This window comes from Neodiprion lecontei, chromosome 3 (genome assembly GCF_021901455.1).
Source record: "Neodiprion lecontei isolate iyNeoLeco1 chromosome 3, iyNeoLeco1.1, whole genome shotgun sequence".
NCBI classification, from domain to species: Eukaryota; Metazoa; Arthropoda; class Insecta; order Hymenoptera; family Diprionidae; genus Neodiprion; species Neodiprion lecontei.
In genome coordinates this window covers 35,179,268-35,198,462 of record NC_060262.1, presented here as the reverse complement: position 1 = coordinate 35,198,462, position 19,195 = coordinate 35,179,268, and the positions used below count along the sequence as shown (strand labels likewise).

The 19,195-nt window shown below is 40.5% G+C and overlaps 2 protein-coding genes across 5 annotated transcripts in view; one reads left to right on the top strand and one right to left on the bottom strand.

The window, feature by feature from the left end:
• LOC107224743 overlaps positions 1-19,195 on the top strand; it is a 66,220-nt gene that overhangs the window by 8,390 nt on the left and 38,635 nt on the right. The gene's annotated exons all lie outside the window — the stretch shown is intronic.
• Positions 1-19,195, bottom strand: part of LOC107224728 (serine/threonine-protein kinase STE20) — a 47,319-nt gene that overhangs the window by 15,179 nt on the left and 12,945 nt on the right. Inside the window, exons 1-3 of one of the 4 annotated variants that reach the window (XM_015664902.2) lie at positions 14,209-14,393; positions 13,994-14,131; positions 2,498-4,124 (exon numbers count right to left, since the gene is read on the bottom strand). In XM_015664902.2, the coding sequence (XP_015520388.2) occupies positions 2,498-4,018 (1,521 nt within the window). In that variant the 5' untranslated portion in view covers positions 4,019-4,124; positions 13,994-14,131; positions 14,209-14,393. Of the gene's footprint in view, positions 1-2,497; positions 4,125-7,869; positions 8,052-13,993; positions 14,394-17,783; positions 17,851-19,195 lie in introns of those variants that run through there. The other 3 variants (XM_046734179.1, XM_046734180.1, XM_046734181.1) reach the window with 3 other exon arrangements.

Sequence of the window (19,195 nt, the reverse complement as noted above, 5' to 3'; positions counted from 1 at the left end):
ACCCGATGACGTTCGAAACTTAACGAGTGTTACATATTTCTTGTCAACGACTAAAACTGGCACGTTGGTTAATTTTTAAATCGTTCCGGACGCTCTCATTACCCTTTGAAATATTTACAAAAAGAATTGTAGCGGTATTAAGGTTGTCGTCGTTGTTGTTATTATTATTATTATTATTACTATCATTATTATTATTATTATCGTAAACCAGCACGATAATTGTCGTGCGAGGAAAGTTTTTATTTCGATCGATCTAATTGGCGTTCACCTTATTTGTGCGATTTTCGAACGTCATGCAACAATAGAAGTAATTATTTGTACAAACGATTTGATGATTTGGTGATATTAGGATTGAAAACTATTCATGTAAGTCTTATGCGAAATGTGTTCGGGTATTCAGAAATAGCAAAAAAAAATTTACCTACGTGTTCTTCTTATTTTCTCTTGAGATAAAAAAAAAAAAACAAAAAACCGTGCGAACCTTTTCCGAATTCAAAGTGCCCTGTCAATACAGAGTCGAGTTTTTCTATTTCGAGCAAAAAAGGTGTTCGTCGCCTTTAGGCGATTCCATTTCGTCAAAGGTTAAAACGTACGTTCGACCGATTTCTCGTGTGTGGAAAAATTTCACCGTATTATAGGCGAGTCTAATCCCGTGGCCGTATCGTGTCTTTGAATGACTATGCGTGTAGACGCGAATGAGGAATTTTCAACAACTTGGCAAAAAACGGTCCCCGCAATGCTTTATTTACAACCAGCTAATTTTTGACCCGCTTAATTCGCCAGCAGCACGCGAGACGTATAATTTAATTCTACCCCCGCATTAGCGGCGAAATGTTTAAATCTAATATACGAGTATAATATTTGTACGATTTTCGTTTCGTCGGACTTCATTAATTTCAATCTCAAAGAAGATTATTTCCTCACGAGATTGCTTTATCCTTTACATCTTGTTATGGTTACAAAGAAATTGAGAAATCGTAATGTTAAAGAAGAAAAAAAAAAATGTATGAAAATTTTCCAACCGGAATTGCAATGTCTTTTCCGACAAAATATGGAATTTGAATTTTTTTTTATATTCCTCGCTAATACGAAAATCCGGTGTACTTTGCTGAAAATATTTTTACGTATTCTAATTTCTGTATCGCTGGAAAAAGTCGTGAGAAAGTTAGCACGAGCACTCGTTCAAATAATCTTTCGTTATTTATTTATTTTTTTCATTGTCACAAATCATAGAATTGATTAGTAGCGGAATTTATACAATTCTGTGCGGCTCACGTTATTTTATAATGTTACACACACGGTCATTAAGGTTATCTCTTAATATTCCTTTACCGTTTAGCAGTGGATATGTAAATTTATGGAAACTAGCGGCTCTCTGCATATATTAATACTATCTAATTGCTGGAGGCGAACTGAAATTTGTACGTAGGCGCCTTTGATCTAACAAGTTGGGAATTCCGACTTGTGTAACGTATGGAACGTGTGATGTACGTATGTGAAGTGTAATAAATACGTACGAATATATATACTCGAGGAGATATTCAAATTTGAAATTATTACCAGACAAAACGAGGCTGCTGCCACCTTTTCGACAATCGGTTTACTCTTGACCCGATAAATACTTTGGTCACACGCGAACGGAGGCCAAACTTTCCGTCGAATTCAACTCCCGCGTTATCGAGGAAACGTTAAATGGAATTAGTTGGATACCCGTATTTTTCACACTTGGTTATTTTTTGTTTTCACCGTGCAAAGAAGTGATAAACAAGTTGCGCTAGTGACTAATTGTTATTTCTGGTTGACTCGTTAGTTTTCTTTTATTTTTCTCCTTCAATCCTATTCCGATAAGTTGTTTAATTTTGCAACATCGATCTGTTTTAACAAACCGTTATACCCATTACGGCTCGTCGTCGAGATCTACGCAGGTACGCCTCTAATGTGAGGCAAATATTGGTATAGCTTGCAGCGGTGTATTCGTTGAGTATTATTTGCAGAGACCAAAGTTCCGCCTATTCTTATTTTTTATTCTTTTTTTTTTCTTCTTCTTACATTCCTTTTTATTTGAACGTGTAATTTATGCCTTATGAATGATTTTACCTCTGGCGTAATTCCGACGGAAATTCTGATCTCATATTATACATACAAACGCTGATCCAGAAGGTTTTCAGAAGATCCACGATCCGAATTTTTCGACATTCAAACGAACTAGGCTAAAGCTGGCAATTAATCGTAACGATGTATTTCTGAGAAAAGTCGTGATGTCGCAATTTTAGAATTCTTTAAAATTCCGTAGATAAACCATATAAAATCCGGAAAAAAATACGAACAAATTTTTACAAATTTGATTCCTTCGCACTAATTATGACATAATTCATAACTTGAAACCCGTTGAAAAGAAGCACAACACAATGGGACTGAAAATCGACGACATTTCCAAGTGTCAAGAAATTGGCGAGCAGCGTTCTCGCAGGTTTAACAAGTACAAACATTGACTCACCTGTCCGATATTGTCCAAGAGTTTGTACTGATTAAGCTGAAGAGCACCCTGTCTATTGTCGATAGAAACGCGCCGACTTTCTCTAAGAGGTCGTCTCCTGGTCCTCGGCGATCCTTGAGGACTGCCGTACGGCGAATATGGACAATAGGGATAAATGGGTCTAATCCCGATCCCAGAGTCGCCGAGCAGTCGCTGCGACGCGCCCATTTCACCGGGGGTTGAAAGCTTGCGAACCGGAGGATCTGCGAGATTCGAAGAGGGTGAGAGGTGCGATCTTCCCTCGGGAGCGGCGGGAACGCCAAGGATTTCGGGACCCTCGGCGATGACCGGGGGGGCGGTTCCCGTCGTTCCTTCCTCTCCCGGAAGTCGTTCCTCGTCCTGCCGCGTGATCTGCAGTGAAATCCGCCTGTCGGCCAGGTTCGGAACACCGTCGCCTCGGTCCTCGGACTGCGTGGACAGGAGCTGGTAGACCTTGACCGACCTTGGCAGGAGTTTGCCGGTCGCAACGACATCCGCTCCCTGATCGTTTCGTTCGACCGTCGTCGGCGCAGGGGGTACAATGATTTCCGGCGTCTTGTCCGACGGCCTTTCGAGTATCCTCTCTAGTTCCATGCTCGGAAAATTTGGAGTGCTGTACTGGTGGACGATCCTCTTGTTTCGCTGGATACCGATCTTGGAGGCGAGCTGATCAACGCCGGTCGACGTCCGCCCGGGAAGATCGGCGGCGTCGAAGGACTCGACCCGCGACAGGACCTTGGACCTGTTAATCGGACCTCCGGGCTTAGCCTGCAGGACCTCGGCGTAGGAAAGAACCTCGCTCGGTGATTCCGAGGGTCGTTTCTGGGCCGGTTGATTCGAGGCGGTTTTTCCCCGCCTTTCGACGCCCTCCGCCTCGCGGATCTCGGGATTCGATACCTTGTTCCGGTTATCCGAATTCTCGGGGTTGGTCGTGTTCTGTTCCTGTTCGATCCTGCTTGTACAGCCACGCGTTACGGGGACGAAAGTCTCGGAGGTCAGCCTCTTCGTCGAGGACCTCCGGCGCTCCCTTATCCCCGTCAAATCGACCTCCGATGTCCTCCGCTCCTCGTCGAAGGTGCCCAGGTTGCTCGCGTACCCGCTGCTCTCCCGTCTCGGGGTCAGGCTTCGCGGCGAACGGGCCCTCAGCGACTCCCTGAGGTCCCTGAGTCCCTCGACCTCATCCTCCTCGAGGTAGAGGGCGCTGTCCTTGCGGACCTCGCGAATCTCCTGCGACGGGGTCGAGCAGATCCTCAAAAGCTCTGGTTCTCTGCAGGCCGGCGTCGCGGCGCGTTTCGCATCCTGCATAATCGTCACTTCCGGTATACGCGTTTCCACCGGCTTCTCGACGCCCTCCGGGGTCCTAACGACGCCACCCAGTCGGGACCGGTCCCCTGGGACCTGCGCCGAGCCCGAGTCCTCGTCCGCGCATTTCGCCGATTTTTGTACCGGCGATGACTTCGAGGAGAAGACGTCGCCGTGCGTCGATAAACGCAGCTCCAACATGTCACCACCCTCAGCTTCGCCCGCTGAAACGGTTCTTTGCGACGGAGAGGCGGCTCCGAGCCCTCCAGACGCTGCTCCTGGCGACTCCTCGTCGACGGCTGTGTACCTGGAAAAACGGAAAGGATGCGTTGTTTAAGATACGGGAGAACAACAAGTTGGGTATGTTGAATTTTACCGCAACCTTAAACAACGAAGGAGGGAAATATTTTCAATGTATTTTTTTTCTTTCTCTCCACACCCATGTATTATAAAAACGATTCACTGGACCAGAAATTTTTATTGTGAACTAATACAAGCAAGTTTAATTGAACCTGCAAAATTTTATCCAATGCAATGAAATTTTTCTTGGTTGATTGGTTTATTTTCATTGATTCGCATCACTGCGGCATGTATATATAACCCTTGTTTTATATCCCAGGGTACAAACGAGACCACGCCTTTTTTCGCTAATTTAAAGCACTTGAATCTAAAAAAACCAGGTCTCTGGCACCGTCTGACATTTTGATATTTTGTTATATAACCTATTCCCCAGATTTCTTATAGTTTCAGTTTTCTATCCGTACAATCATAGCCCAAGTTTTCTTTTTTATTTTCAACGTTGTGGCGAAATCATTCTACCTATGAGCCAGCGAATTCTTCGCGTCGAAAATAGGCATAAAAGAGAAAATCTCCTACTGGGAAATTAAACGATTGACCGTATAATGTAAAACGTATGTTGTTTGAAAATCACCGCCTGCAGCAGCCGGCATTTCTACGAGACGAGACGAGACGAGATGAGAATTCGCAACCGGCACATTTATCAATCTGTATGTTGCAACATTGGTCAGCGATACTCGCGGATCGAGATGCACGCAGGCAGGCATCAGTCGGGAGATTTACGAGGTTTGTTCGGTTCTAAATCACGAGCACATGCAGGAATCTACGGTGAAAATTGCAGGTTTCGAAACATCTATTACGGTATACGAATTCGAGTAGAATATGGGGCAGTGCACTTTTGCTTCACTTTTATTCTTAGCATATTTTTACCAGTCATTCGGAAAAATGTTTTCAAAATTGCTTAACAATGTAATGCGAATGATATCAATCAGCAAACTTTGAATTCTTAATTTTCCAAAACGATACGTTTGGAGAAGATTTCAGAGTAATCTATTGCGAAGTACGTCCTCTCAGCTTGTTTCTTTCAAAATTTTCCGTTAAACTAGTAGACAGAGATATTAAATTTAGCTGTCAACTCTGATATTTTCTCCTCGAAAAGGTAAACTCTGAAAACTCTCGTTTCACAGGGCTTTACGAACTTTGTGAGAAAATATCAGAGTGTCACATAATCATCACGAAGACAAAGAAAAGTTTCCGCAGAAAGAAAATCCACCCTATTATTTTTCACTTCGCGAATTTTAAGTCTATCTTTCTTTTCTTCTTCTTCCTTTTCTCTGTACCGCATTAATACACTTGAGTTTAAGAAAATTTTTATTTAACATGTAAAAAAATTTGCGACGAACACTGACAACGGCTGAAGAAATTGATCTACCTCTTTCACAGAAAGTTGAAGTTTCATCGAATTCGTTCGGTAACCGGTTGCTATAAATTATAATATTTGACCACGAAACGACGGTATCAAGTTAAAATATCAATATCCATCAAAGATGAAATTATACCGGACGTCTTATACCATATCCGCGAGTTAATTTGCAATGCAAAATTTTTTCATCCAGCGGTGCGGATAGACATAGTGGACACGCGGTCGCGAAATGCGCGCACGTGCAATCGTAAATTCCTCCCTTCTCCCTGTTCTTCTTTTCGATACAGCAAAACTCATCGGCGTCGTGTCTCCTGCGCGGAATGTGTAAATCGTGTGTAAACGCACGAGTTTTATCGCGCATTGCTTTCGTCTGCGATCGTCAATCCCCGTCTCTTCTCTTCTCTTCACTTCGTTTCTTGGACCGACTGACGCACTCCGCAGAAGTCCAACTGCGTTTACGCAACACCGGGATGTGGATGTACATGTTTATATTATTTCAATAAGACGCGCGCAAGTAACGAGAAACAGAGAGAGAGAGGGGCGCAGAATAAAGACGGTGAACGGAAAGCTGATTACGCTTGCGGTAGTTATCAACGTTCATAAAAATTGTACAGTGTGTTTGTCGATAGAAATATTACACTGTTTCGATTTTCCTGTTAACTCAGAAAAGGAAAATATACGTAAAAGGGCGCAGACGATTCGTTGAGCTGCAATAATATTTCGTTTCGCAGTACAACGAGAAGTGTGCATTTTGTGTTTCCCCCCTTTTTTTATCGCTGACAATGATTTTCTGCCCCTGATCAACCGTGACCAGCATCGTCGGGGAGAGAAGTTAGGCAACCCTGCACGCAGTGATGTTTTGTGGAAAACGCGTTGTGCAAACGTTCATTCTAGGCGACAAGTGTTCGTATTACGCCTAATTATTCCACTAGACTGCAGGATGACGTTACGAATTTATACGCTGCAGCAGCATGCCGGATGGATTATTATGTTATTGTTCGACGCACGTATCTCACTTCCAACTCACTTTGCGGTTTTGTAACCGCAGCCAGTTACCGGAAGTTAATTATCTCCGTTGGCACGTATCATTTGTTCGGACCATGCTGTTCTCATTACATGGATGTATATATGTATAATTATGCGTCCATTTACCGATCAAATTGGACTTCGATTACTTGCGATTTATCATAGGAGGTATCGTTATTATCTGTAAGCCTTGACGCGTTGCTGGGAATAACGCAGAATCGAGATGCACAAGAGTTTCATTTTTCGACAAAGAGAATACTGGGAAATCGAAAGGCGAGGGTTCAGAGTTCAGAAAAATCGCAAAGCGTCACGGCTAGCGGGAAATATATTCTTTGAGGCTTCTTTATCCGCTCGCGACATTCGAGATTAATTTTATTTCTCCACTTTTCTATTTCGTTTGAATCCCTCTGGTAATTCATCAATGGGGGAGAAAATACGATTTCTTAAACTACGATCGGTTTTTATCATATTTGACATATTTCAGTCGTTTTTATAATAATAATTTTCGGACTCCAAGCGAGTAAGGACAAGATGACATTTAACGGTGCTGCGTTCAAAGAGAGAATATATTTTACAAGAGTAAAGGAATCCGGCAGCCGTGTATTTGATTTTCGTTCGTTTGTTCTGAGAAAATGAGTTTTTTTCACTCTATTATTACCCCACACAGAGTCTCATTTGCGAGAAATTGACCGAAGTAGACTTTTTTGACTATCGTCAAATACTCGATCGTCGTGAAGAATTAGAGTTATTTTTCAAATACAGCTATACAGCTACGTGTATAATATTTAATTATTTGACCTGATTGCGAGTTTTGAATAAACGACTGTTCATTCGTCGTTCCATATTCTTGATAACTGTATACATACATGTATAATAACCATAAAAAATCTAAGAGAAATAAATAAACTGTAGAAGAGTAAATCACGTCCGTCGCAGTTAAATATTTTCGAAACGATATCTTCGCACTCGCGCAGCTGTATAATTCACATGCAAACGTATATCTATAGATTGTGCAAGAGAGACTTCGCGTAATACGAAGAATTAACGCCGCGCAGTGTCGTTTTGTTAATTGGCCGACCATATCTTTGCTCATTAGCTGTCGCAGTTGTCGCTTTCATCGCACCGATAACCACATACCTGAAAACCCCTTACTGAGTCTCTTCTGGTATCTTATGTAAGTTTCATGCAGGCATTTGCGTGCCTTATGTACGTACATGTACACCTCTTGTATATAACGGCTAATAGAAATTGGATTAATTTATCCGACACCGTAGCCGCCGCTATCGTAAGTATAAAATGTACCTACTTGCACACGGCATGCGATACAATCCATGATATGCGGTTGGTTTTCACTTCGAACGTCGTGCAGACAATTTGGGAAACAGAATTCAGAGGGGAGAAATTATACACGCCCGGAACAATTGTAAGTTGTTGTAGGTCTGAGCACTCGAAAGTTCGACTTGTAAGTCGGCTTGAAAGAGCTTTGGTACATCAGACGAATCCGTTGCTGTAAAGACGAATCGCCCTGGCAGTCGAAACATAAAATTGGAAAAAGAGAAAGAATCGTTTGAAAAATATCCAGCAATGTTATTTGCGTCGATAATTCCGCGCAAATTCAAATAATACAAGTTCAGATATGAAGAGTTTGAGAGAAGGGTTATCATTAGAACGTTCAAAATGATTAAACTCTGTTTTTTTTTTTTTCTTTTTTTTTTTTTTTTTTTTATCCACAAAGTCTAATACTTTTGAGCTTATTTTTTTTCGTCGTATATTCTCCATAGGTCGGTTGAATTTTTTTTTTACGAATAGCTGTGTCCAGAGTGGATAAAAATTGATTTGTGTAAGTACACGATATTATACAGACTAGTTACTATACTGTAATAGAAGACTTGTCAAATGATTTTTGAATAATTTGTGGGTATCGACTGAGCCAATAAAATGCGTCCATAAACGTGAGAATCGGCTCAAAAACAATCAGATTCCGATCATTCTAAACATTCTAATTACAAGGCCTTTTTTCAAATTGATGATGTGTTTACAAATAGCTTGTGTTGTTCAGATTTCTTTACATTCAATTCTATTACACGATAAGAATGTTGTTTCATTTGTGTTCACCACACCGCATAATTGTCGCAAATAACATATATTTCTGGAGATTTTTTTAAACGCCGGTCTCTCTCTTCTAACTTTCGTCATTAACCCTTTGAGTCATAGTAACAAGTATTCTTATCATTTATTTTATACCCATTTTTTGCATGTTTAGATAACTGTTAACCATATTTCTTAGCGGTTTTTTGCTATTTCTCATAGTACACTAACAGGTTTTGAATACTCGAAAGTAATTATCGCGATATAATTTAAATTATTGTTGTCAGAAGCAAATTCATTGGGAAAAATCGTGAAAATTCAAGAAATAATTCATTTCTGAGAAAATTACCCCTCTACACATGTACGTGTATTACGTAAATTATTAATTATTGTGGTCGCCAATTACGAATCAAAAATCATATTTCCAAAATTCAAGATGGCGGACCCAATATGGCCGAAAAAAATTTCAAATTCGATCGAAATCGGAGAAAAAACTCCGTCCAGGGATTTTTGGGGTCGCTTATATTACGAATCTGAAATCAGATTGCGAAAATTTGGTATGGAGAATGCAATCGGCCAGCCCAAAAACCTCTGCACAGAATTATTTCACCGTATTCGATGAAATTTGAAATTTTTGGTCCACCGTATTGGATCCGCTATTTTGAATTTATGAAATCTGACTCCACGTTTGTAATCAGCGATCCCTAAGACCACATAATACTATCTTGTTGCAAAAGTTGTCTCGGCACAGCAACGTCTGACTCAAAGGGTTAAGGCACAAGGTAGACACGTGCAGTGCTCGCGCATAGGAAGAGGATTGATTGCACCCACGTTGGGATAAATCGAGTGGGAATTGAGGCATTAAGAGGCAGACTGCACGCCGCGTCGGCCAGTTTCATTTGGCATCTACTCCTCGGCTAGGTGCTGGATATAACGGCGAGTGTGCCGCGTCGCGACGCCGCTCGTCGCCGACGCTTATATTCGCTTTGCGAGTCCCGTGGGAAATTCTATTTCACACGGTGTCAACTTATACACCTACCGACGTGCCCGCGTCCATACGTTCATTGGTACACAGCCGTACCCTTGCCGCCTGGTCTTTCATTAGGGCAAAGTGTCATCGGATATACACCTCCTCCTTTTCCCCGGCCGATCCGCGATCGGCGGACTCGGTAAATCGCAATTGAAAACCTATCGGGTATAGAATACGCTATGTGATATCTACGCTTTCCCCAGACGCTTCTCGCCGGATCCCGCAAGTTTATCACGGGTTTTTTTTTGTGTCATGTACGCCACGCGATTCCTTTGCAATGTAATATCTATATACCTGTTTAAAATAGTTTGGTAATTTTCTCTTTTTATATTATAAATTTTATTCCCCTCTCATAATATTATTTAATGCAGGAATTTCTTGTTCTTCTTCTTTTCCTTCACCTTCTTACATTTTTTCGTTCACATTTCTACGCCTCCGTTATAACGGATCGTAATACACTATCGTTGCCTATTTATGAACAAACTCTATTCATCCATTCATCCATCGACATGCCGATCTATAACCAATCGTCTATACGCGCCTTGAATCCGTTTCTCCATTGTCTAGCCTAAGGCTTTGGCTATTCATGCGAATAGTGTGGTTCTCCCCCTTTCTGGGTGAATAATTGTTGTTATACGCGACTGCGGAATGATCTTCATCAACGCTGATGGACAATATTTTTGAGATACGTTTATAAAACGTGACCATGGATCATGTTCCGGATTATATCTACAGCCCAAGCATATAGAACAAAAAATTGACCAGCTTTCCTAAGCGAGTGACGCATCCTCGATGATTAATATCGTTGAAAAAGTAACTTTCTCTGTTTATTTTATATTTTTTTTTTATTAAAAATGACCTGTTTGGAGCTTTACAATTTCGCAGATATTTCAGTTCCCCTTGATTAATTATGTGTCGTAATCGTCGCAACTTTTTCACAAAAATATATGCACATTAGGGGTGGTCCTTATTTAGGGTGGTGACGAATCTTTTCCACCCGACCCCCCAAATTCGACGCTTAGCACACTCTCAAAATCTGGTATTTTTTTATTTAGACGAAGTGCGATACGTCTAGATCGTTCAATGTCCGCTAAAACCTCGCAGTTACAGATATTTCGGAACATTATTACTTTCATAATAAAAATACATACTGAGAAAGAAAGTTTTTCGCATGTTATTTTCATACGATACATCGATGACAATGCGGACTATCGTAAAAAAGTGAAAAAAATTAGGCAATTGTCTTTGAATTATTTCAAGTTGATTTGTGGGGGTGGGGTGAAATAAAATTATCAACACCGTAAATAAGAACTACCCGAAATACACTTGTATGTTTAATTACAAGACGACTGAAATCCGGGGGTAAGTTTCGCCTGTTTGTCCGAGTTGATTTACGTGCAAAAATTTCGGTCACCCCTTCGTAACAAGTCTTTTTGCCCTCGCGCCACTTCTGCCGTTGCTGCTGCACGCGACGCTCGTTATTACTCGATATAATATGCCTACACGAAGTTGTATGCGTGTATAACAGCAACAGCACCGTATCTCCGAGAGCTGCTTGACACCTATACTCGAGTGCGGAGAAAGTAAACTCTCGTTAACAAGGTGCCTGTAATTCAGACGTGCCAAAGCCTCCCGAGTATCGCAATCATCGACCCCTCTGTGGCGCCAACCGAATTGCATATCCAGCTCTCAAACGTTACGGGAATCAGCCAATGAACGTGCGATTCCGAAGTTTGCGCAAATATTTGCACAGCTTTGACGTGACGCAAAAAAAAAAAAAAAAAAACTGCGAATGGCTGAAATTGCATCGCTCAAAGACGCGAGGTTTCCCATTTCCTTCCCTACGAACGAATAATATGTGTAATGCTTGTGATACCACTTCGACGAACGTGTAATAACATGTAACGAAAAAGGTATTCGAATTGTGGCAGCGATGCGGAGAGTCGACGATGATGACTTGACGTTATGCCCACGGTGTTTGACAAGGGCCGATACGTGTCCTCGCATCCTTAAAATTATCAACTCACGTTACACGTGCAAAGACGGAACGATAATTCGTCAGTGCGGATCAAAGTTTCCGTCACGTCGGGCATGATTTGATTTTCGTTTCGTCGTTTCATGCAGCGCGATTATTACACTGAGAAAAATTTCATTCGTTACGGTAACTAGAAAATTTCAGTAAAACGGGTATCGTTAAAAAAATCGTTTGAATATTGTTGGAATTACGAAAAACGAGGTGCGCGTAACCATTTTGCGCTATTGTCGATCCTTTTTTGGTAATTGCAACGGAAAATCAGTTTGTGAGGCTTACCGTACTTTTTTAGTTAAATAAGTGTTTAACGTCAATTTATTCTCGCATAAGCATTAAATTTTCGCAACAGTTACAAGAAAATATAGTAACAGTGATCGTGATGAGAAAGAATAGTAACGGATACTGGACTTTCCGGTAACCGCTACAAAACTAATTTTGATTTTCTATCGAGAACTATATTTTTCGATTGTGGTAAAAAATGAAAATAGTTAAGGACTGAGGTAACCGGAACTTGAAATTTCTCTCAGTGGATAGGATAAAATTTTACGGTTTTTTTGAAATTGCTGCATTAACGCACTTTCATTAGGTACGCGTGCAGTATCCATCGTTTACTTTTAACGACGGAATTTTAATTCGCAAAACGAAGGTGTTTACAATGAGGTTGAAGTTCGATAGTAACGGAAGCAATTATACTTACGATGGCCTTCTTTTTTCATTTAGAAAAACTCGTCATGTCGCAATGCTTTAGAATTGTACCCATATTTTGCAATTTCAACTTCTCAATAGTTACTTCGTAGCCATAAAATATCTCGTTGCGCTAACGAGATTACTTATACATCTTCTGCAGCCTCATATTTTCTGCATCAAGGGGTTAAATCAGCGAGAATACATCACACGGTGAAATTCTTCTCATTTTTCGTCTCAAGTTTCTTACAGAGATATTTCCTTAAGACAGATGCCAAAAATACTTATACAATGTTTATACATGCAAAATTGAAGCAGTGCCAATCACCGATTTGAATCTCAAGCCAATTACTCTTCACGTCGTAAAATTCGCAGAATTGATGAACGTTCCGGTAGATGATTTTGTAAACACTTGATAATTTTAGTATCTTGATTATATCAGTGGTACCTATAATTATAAGTTTTACGGCTGATCAGTATCGTCAATCGAGAATACATCTAAATATTCAGAAGCAACGTATCAATCAGCTTCTTTTTCAGACGCTTTTTCTTTCTGACGAGCCCGCAATTTTCAAGTACATACTTGAATCAAACAGGAATTTTTTCAAGATTATTTAGCCTAAGGCCAAATTGATTGAGCAACAATTATTTAAATTTTTAATCAAACAGGTTATGCCTTATATCACGGATCAAACGATTCGAAAAAGTGGTAAATTGTATTTTATGAGCGACGATTGTAAAAGTGTAAAGATCAACGCGTCTAAAAACCAACAGAATTTCAGACAATTTTGCAAGATTTCATTCGGCCATTTCGAAAGTTCTTTAATTAATCCGTAACGAGGACTGTTTCACAGACTAATTTGTATTTGCAAACCGCATTTCACGAAATGATCACGCAATTAACATGAATCTATATTTCCTTTTCTCGATAATTAACCAGTCGGCTCGTCTCGACACAGCTTCGGTGAAAGAGCAAGACCCTCACTCCATCAACATAATTCAAAACTTGTCAAAAATGAAACATTGTACACCATATTACATTTCTTATCCGAGCAGTGGATTCGCATATATCAATTAATTATTTAATTACTGTGTACGCGAATATTACAACTGTTGAACCCATTTATACTAATAATATTTGTCCCCTCTGCATTGTGTTCAAACACCGGAAATTCACTCTCCACACTGCGTGTAATATCTAGTAGCAGAGAAATTGACGTAACCTCGATTCACGCGATCCTAATGCATTTTCCGAGTCACAGGGTCACAGGATATAAATCCCTGCACTACGGGATATTTTTGTGTTAAGGGTCGACGTTGCGCCCGCAATTTATACTCACGCCAAATATGACGCAGCTTGCTTGCAGCAGCTCAAGCGCGGGAAAAATTTGAACCTTTAAAAATTGCGACGCACACTGCAGTTGTAATTCAGTTCAACCGAACCCTTCTTATTCAATTTTTCTTGGATAATTCAATACTTTTTCTTCGATTCCGCGCTAATCATTAATAACAATGCGAATTCGTTATCGATATAACGTACAACATAACGCTGATTGTAATGACAGTAATTAAACCACTGCATCTTATAATTCTCACCTATATATTCAACCACTCCGTTCAGCCGTGAATAAAAAATCCGTGTATACAAAAATCGTAATCCTTATCCCAATCCACTATGCAGGACGTCCCGATCGAAAGTACAGTACAAGTCCGGTGAAAACTCGATCAACACCTCTGCACAAATAAAACAACAATCTCGCGTGATGAGAACTCGTCGAAACTCGTCCAACGTTTCAAAGATCATCCATTACCCGCGCGATCATCGCAGCACTTTTCCCGCTGTGTTCTTCTTCGTCAATCTGTTCAAATAAATAAAAGCCAACGAAACGACAACAAGATTGGGAATCCCCGAACTACGCGCCTGCGATGCGATAAAATCTTTTCGGTGTAACGTGTGTTCGAAAAAGAAAAAAATCGAAAATGAGAAATAAAAGAAAAAAAAAAAAAAAAAAATTAAAAAAAAAACAAAAGAAAAAAACAGTAAAAACACCGCGCGACGGCTCTTTCTTGCCCTACGGTGCAGAGGAACACAACCCTGACCCTCTCTCAGGAGCACGTGCGTCTGACAGAACGCGTCCGCGTCGTCGGCTGGTAATCCTTTACAAAACGGCGGGTATCGCGCGGCGGGCCGTTTCTACGCCCGACTGCGGCTGCCCACTGAACTCTCAACCGTCGTCGAACCTCTCCGCGTCTTTTCCGATCCCCCTCCTCCCGCCCCCCTCCCCTCTTGACCTACCGCCTCCTCCTCCTCTTCCTCCTCCTCCTCCTCCTCCTCCTCCTCCTCCGCCTAGTCGGTGCCGCTTACTTGTTTCGCTGTACAGTAGCTGAGACGCAGGTCTCTATAGCGACGTGCGGATGGAACGACGTCGTCGAACTTCGTGATAACAGGAATGGTATACGGGTGGATGGGGAAAAAAAAAAAAACGAAACAAAAAGAAAAAAATGTTTTTTATAAGGTGGATCACGGATCAGCGTACTCGTATGATTTTTAACATTGCGAATCGGAATTTGGTATCGAAATTGCGCCGTCATACTACCCGGATTTTAAGTTTGAGATTATGTGGTGAGAAAAATGTGGGTTGCGATTTAAAAGAGACATTCGTTGGTCGAACAGGTACGGTGCTTGATTATTTTTCTGCTTTTTATCGTAACCAAAAAGTATATCGTTTTGGGTATAAATTAAAAGTTATATTTACGATTTAGCCAGAATGTATGGCGTATGTGTGTCAGTTTTTTTTTTTTTTTCGTTTCATTATGGTCACTCGTACCGCGTTTTCTTATAACTATTGAAATAACTTGATAATAATGCATACGAGAAATGGTACTGAAAACTAAAATTAACACCAAATAGTTACTTATATCACATTTTCTTGTGGTTCTGATAATATTTAAATAGCTGTTGTAACGATATCGATTTTACTACAGAATTTTCTAGTAACTACGTACTATAAATCAAATTCCCTCTTTCCAGGCAACTTGGCACTTGCACTGGCCCAGATAAACTTTTTTCAAACCACGATCGAAACGTCATCTGTGATAACGGATTAAAGGGGTGATTTCACCCTTTTACTCTTCATCTTTGAGCGTATTTTGAATAAATGCTATTTAAGGCTCAGATTTGAAAGACACTGGTTTTATCTTTAATTTACAAGCTTTGAAATTTGAATACTGACCCTCGACTACAATCAAGTTACTCGAAACGACCTTTGCGAAAAGATATTTAACACGGCACGACAACATCGAAACCCCAGCCACCTACGAGTTTGATGTAATTTCAATCCACATCCTAATGTGTGCAGCGGCAGACTCCTTGTCGATCTAAGGACGGTAAAGTGGATTTTGAAAGGTCAAAAAAGAAATATTTCTCAAGAAGCCCGGTTAAACCCCACCCGAGATGAGCTGCACTCGGTTAATCGCGGCTTTAATGTATTCCGTAGATAAGTAAGTGGTTTTCGCAGAAATTCCAGAATGATTCATGTCCGAATTATAATATATTATAAGACTCCGCGAGCTATAAGCGACAAGTCTTGTTCGAACGTAAATCATTCTAGATTCTGCAAAGACCACTTATTACACGTATCACAACAGGATGTGTTTGTATGAAATTTTAACAAAATAATAGGACCGGTTTCGAAATTATCGCGAGAAAAATGTAGTCAAACAATTACGCACCACTTTTAGAATTACAAGTCATGTTACTTGGGGTAAAATTTCCTACTTTCAATTCACAACATCGTTACATCTTTGTTACACACTGACAATCAGTCTTAGGTTTTTTAATTATCAGCAAAAATTAAAAGCCTTCTTTCACGATATGATTTTTTATCATTGCCAAAAAATAACACCCCTCGACAAGTTTGCCTGTCCTCTGATTTCTCCGTGATAAAGTGACGAGAGTTCATCTTTCCCTCGGTTTCTTCAGCGGTAATATCCGTGCTCCGTCAATCGATGCAACGCGACACCATAAAACCGCTTTGATGTCTTCCGGCGAACCGAATTAACTGGTATCCATGATGAATTTCAATCACCGAGCGCATTTGCCCGAAAATTTTCACCCCTTTTCACTTTTTCACGCTGATCATTGGGCCCGAATGAATTGATTACGCTTTTCGCATTCATGCATTCACCTTGCTCGCCTGCACGCCATGGGGGAGATATTTTTAAAGAAGATTTTACAGCTGCTATTTGCAGATTGATAAATTTTTTGCATGCCGTAATATCCGACTTTACCTGCAGGTTTTTCCAATAGAATTTTCATCACTTTTTAGAGTACATTCTCCGTTATTGAGACAGTTAATTTTTTGCACTGGTTCGAAAATTCTTGACCCTGATTTAACGCGAACATATGAGAATAAAACCATGTATTATAGTCGAGAAATGGAGAGAAACAAAAAGAAGCTTCTCGAAAAAATCCAGATATATAACGAATTTAATATGTTTCCATCGCTTTTGGACTGTGAATTCAGAAAGTCGAAAAATTTGCGAAGAATTTCTTTGAACGTCCGTCAAATTTTTTCTCTACATCCAAATTTCAATTCGCAAACTTCTGCGATAACTTATTCGTCAGAATTATGCGGTGTAGATTTCAAACGAAGTTTAAAAGAAATTCAGGAAGGAATACAGTCGATCAAAAAATAGCTCTACTCCGAACATGGAATCCGAGAATTCGTTACTCGACCCGTGCAACACCGCAAGCGTCCCTTATTCGCAAACGATATTATTGCATAACCCGAGGACAATGGGGAAAGTGACCGACTGTGTTTAGCGGAAAGTTCGGCGTTCGGTGGTCAATTACAAATGGCGAATCGCTATGTCCATACGCGGAGAACGTCGACCAAAGTCGTGCAAAACCGACCTTAAAAGAATATCACGAATGAAGAAAAATCTTATCCAATCGACCGTTTTAATTATTCGCAAAAAGCGCGTCAATTTTTGCAGATCAGTGACACGATCGAATTGGTTTAAGCCAACCGAGACTCGTCGGTTCAATTTATCGATTATTGGGTTGAAATTTCAAACAAGTACCGATTCGTAGTAGGTACTACACTAAAGTAAACTGTAGTAACACCGATCAGTGACACTTTCGAAAATCAAGATTTCCACCAATTCATCATTCGTCATTTTATTTTCGCACGTTTGAAGTTTTTGTATAACCGCCATTCCAAACATTGATCCATCCAAGTTTTGACCCACACTCGATTACTGACAGCCGAAACTGAGCGCCAGACTATTTCTCAGCATAAACGTTACAAGTCGCATGTTCAGGCTGTTCAGGGACAGTTAATTATTGGACTAATTACCGTAATTAGTTACTGCGTTTACTTGCCTTGGAATGTCGCCGATTCTGGGTGGTCGAGTCTTACGCGGACATGCGTCCCCCCATACATTGCCAGCTGTAACAATAAATGCGGAATAACGTTATTTATTTTTAACGATCATTTCAACATTGACGGTGGTAAACTGACTTGTGCAAGTGTACACGCGTAGCGTTAATTACGACGCTGACGCCGATCAACCGTATAATATTTATATCCCACGCATAGCTCATCCAGAGATTTCAATTTGCTCGATACCGAGCTCACTTTTTCCTCTACCCCTCCTCTTATCACTTCGGACTCTGGCCCGATCTTGAGTTTCTTCTCTGCCGCGTGTATCTGCTCTGTAACAACTCACAGCTACGCGAGCAATCGATTATTCGTTATCACTCGGGGAGAGATAGCCTTTTCAACTTCGCGTTGTGACCGATATGCAAATTGCCACACTCAGAACCGAGGGACAGTTACTCGCTAATACAAGCCGCGTCCCCTTTTCTATTCAATTTTATCAAGCTCTGCTGAAGCGTATTTTTTAACGAATCAGCCCTCTGATTGTCTGCAGGAAATGCATTGTACCGATTCTCCGATACGAATGTGCACTGCTCGGAGAATTTATATCAGATGAATTTGTAAATTTATCAATTTGCAAAGACAATCGACCGATGGATTATAACACTGTATTTGTATACCGCAAGCGAAAGAAAATTATACGACAAGTATGCTCGACACGAAACGCGTATACGGTAGTCATGCACGTATATGCACATCGAATTGTGAAAGCCCAATTGCAGTTTGATTGGCTGATCCGGTTAAGTTTGGACCTCGTGTATGGCTCGGTGAGTATAATTCTGATCAAGTGCAGTCGGATCGTATAATTCTCTTACTTTTACTTCAATTTATCTAATGATCCGGATCCGATTACCAAATTAGGCAGAGAAACAAGTTATCTAATAAAAGGGAGGTTCTTTGCGACGGCCAGGCTTATGCGCCAAGGGACTAAGTGTAGTTTCAGTGTCTGGATCGTGAAAAACAATTTTTAACGTACGTAAGTAGGAAAAGTTGATGGAGTTGAAACTTGAAAGATTGAAGAAATCTTTTGACACATGAATTTCTTAACGCGAGACGTAAAAGGAGGCATAAAATATTACGAGGAGTGTATTAGCTGGACTTCTTGCACACGTTCTTATGGAATAAAATTAATCCCTAACTGAAGTTTGTAAATTAGACGCAACGAATCCGAATTTCTTACATTCGGAAATTAATGATACGAATTGAAAACCCCGTAATAAAAAGGTAATCTGCTTATTTCATTCGTCGCCATCTGCTTTTCCACATCAAAGAACCGCCGATAATAAACGAAAGATAAGAAAGATAAGAATATTATATACACCAATATTGCATATGTATATGCTAGTGGAATTAG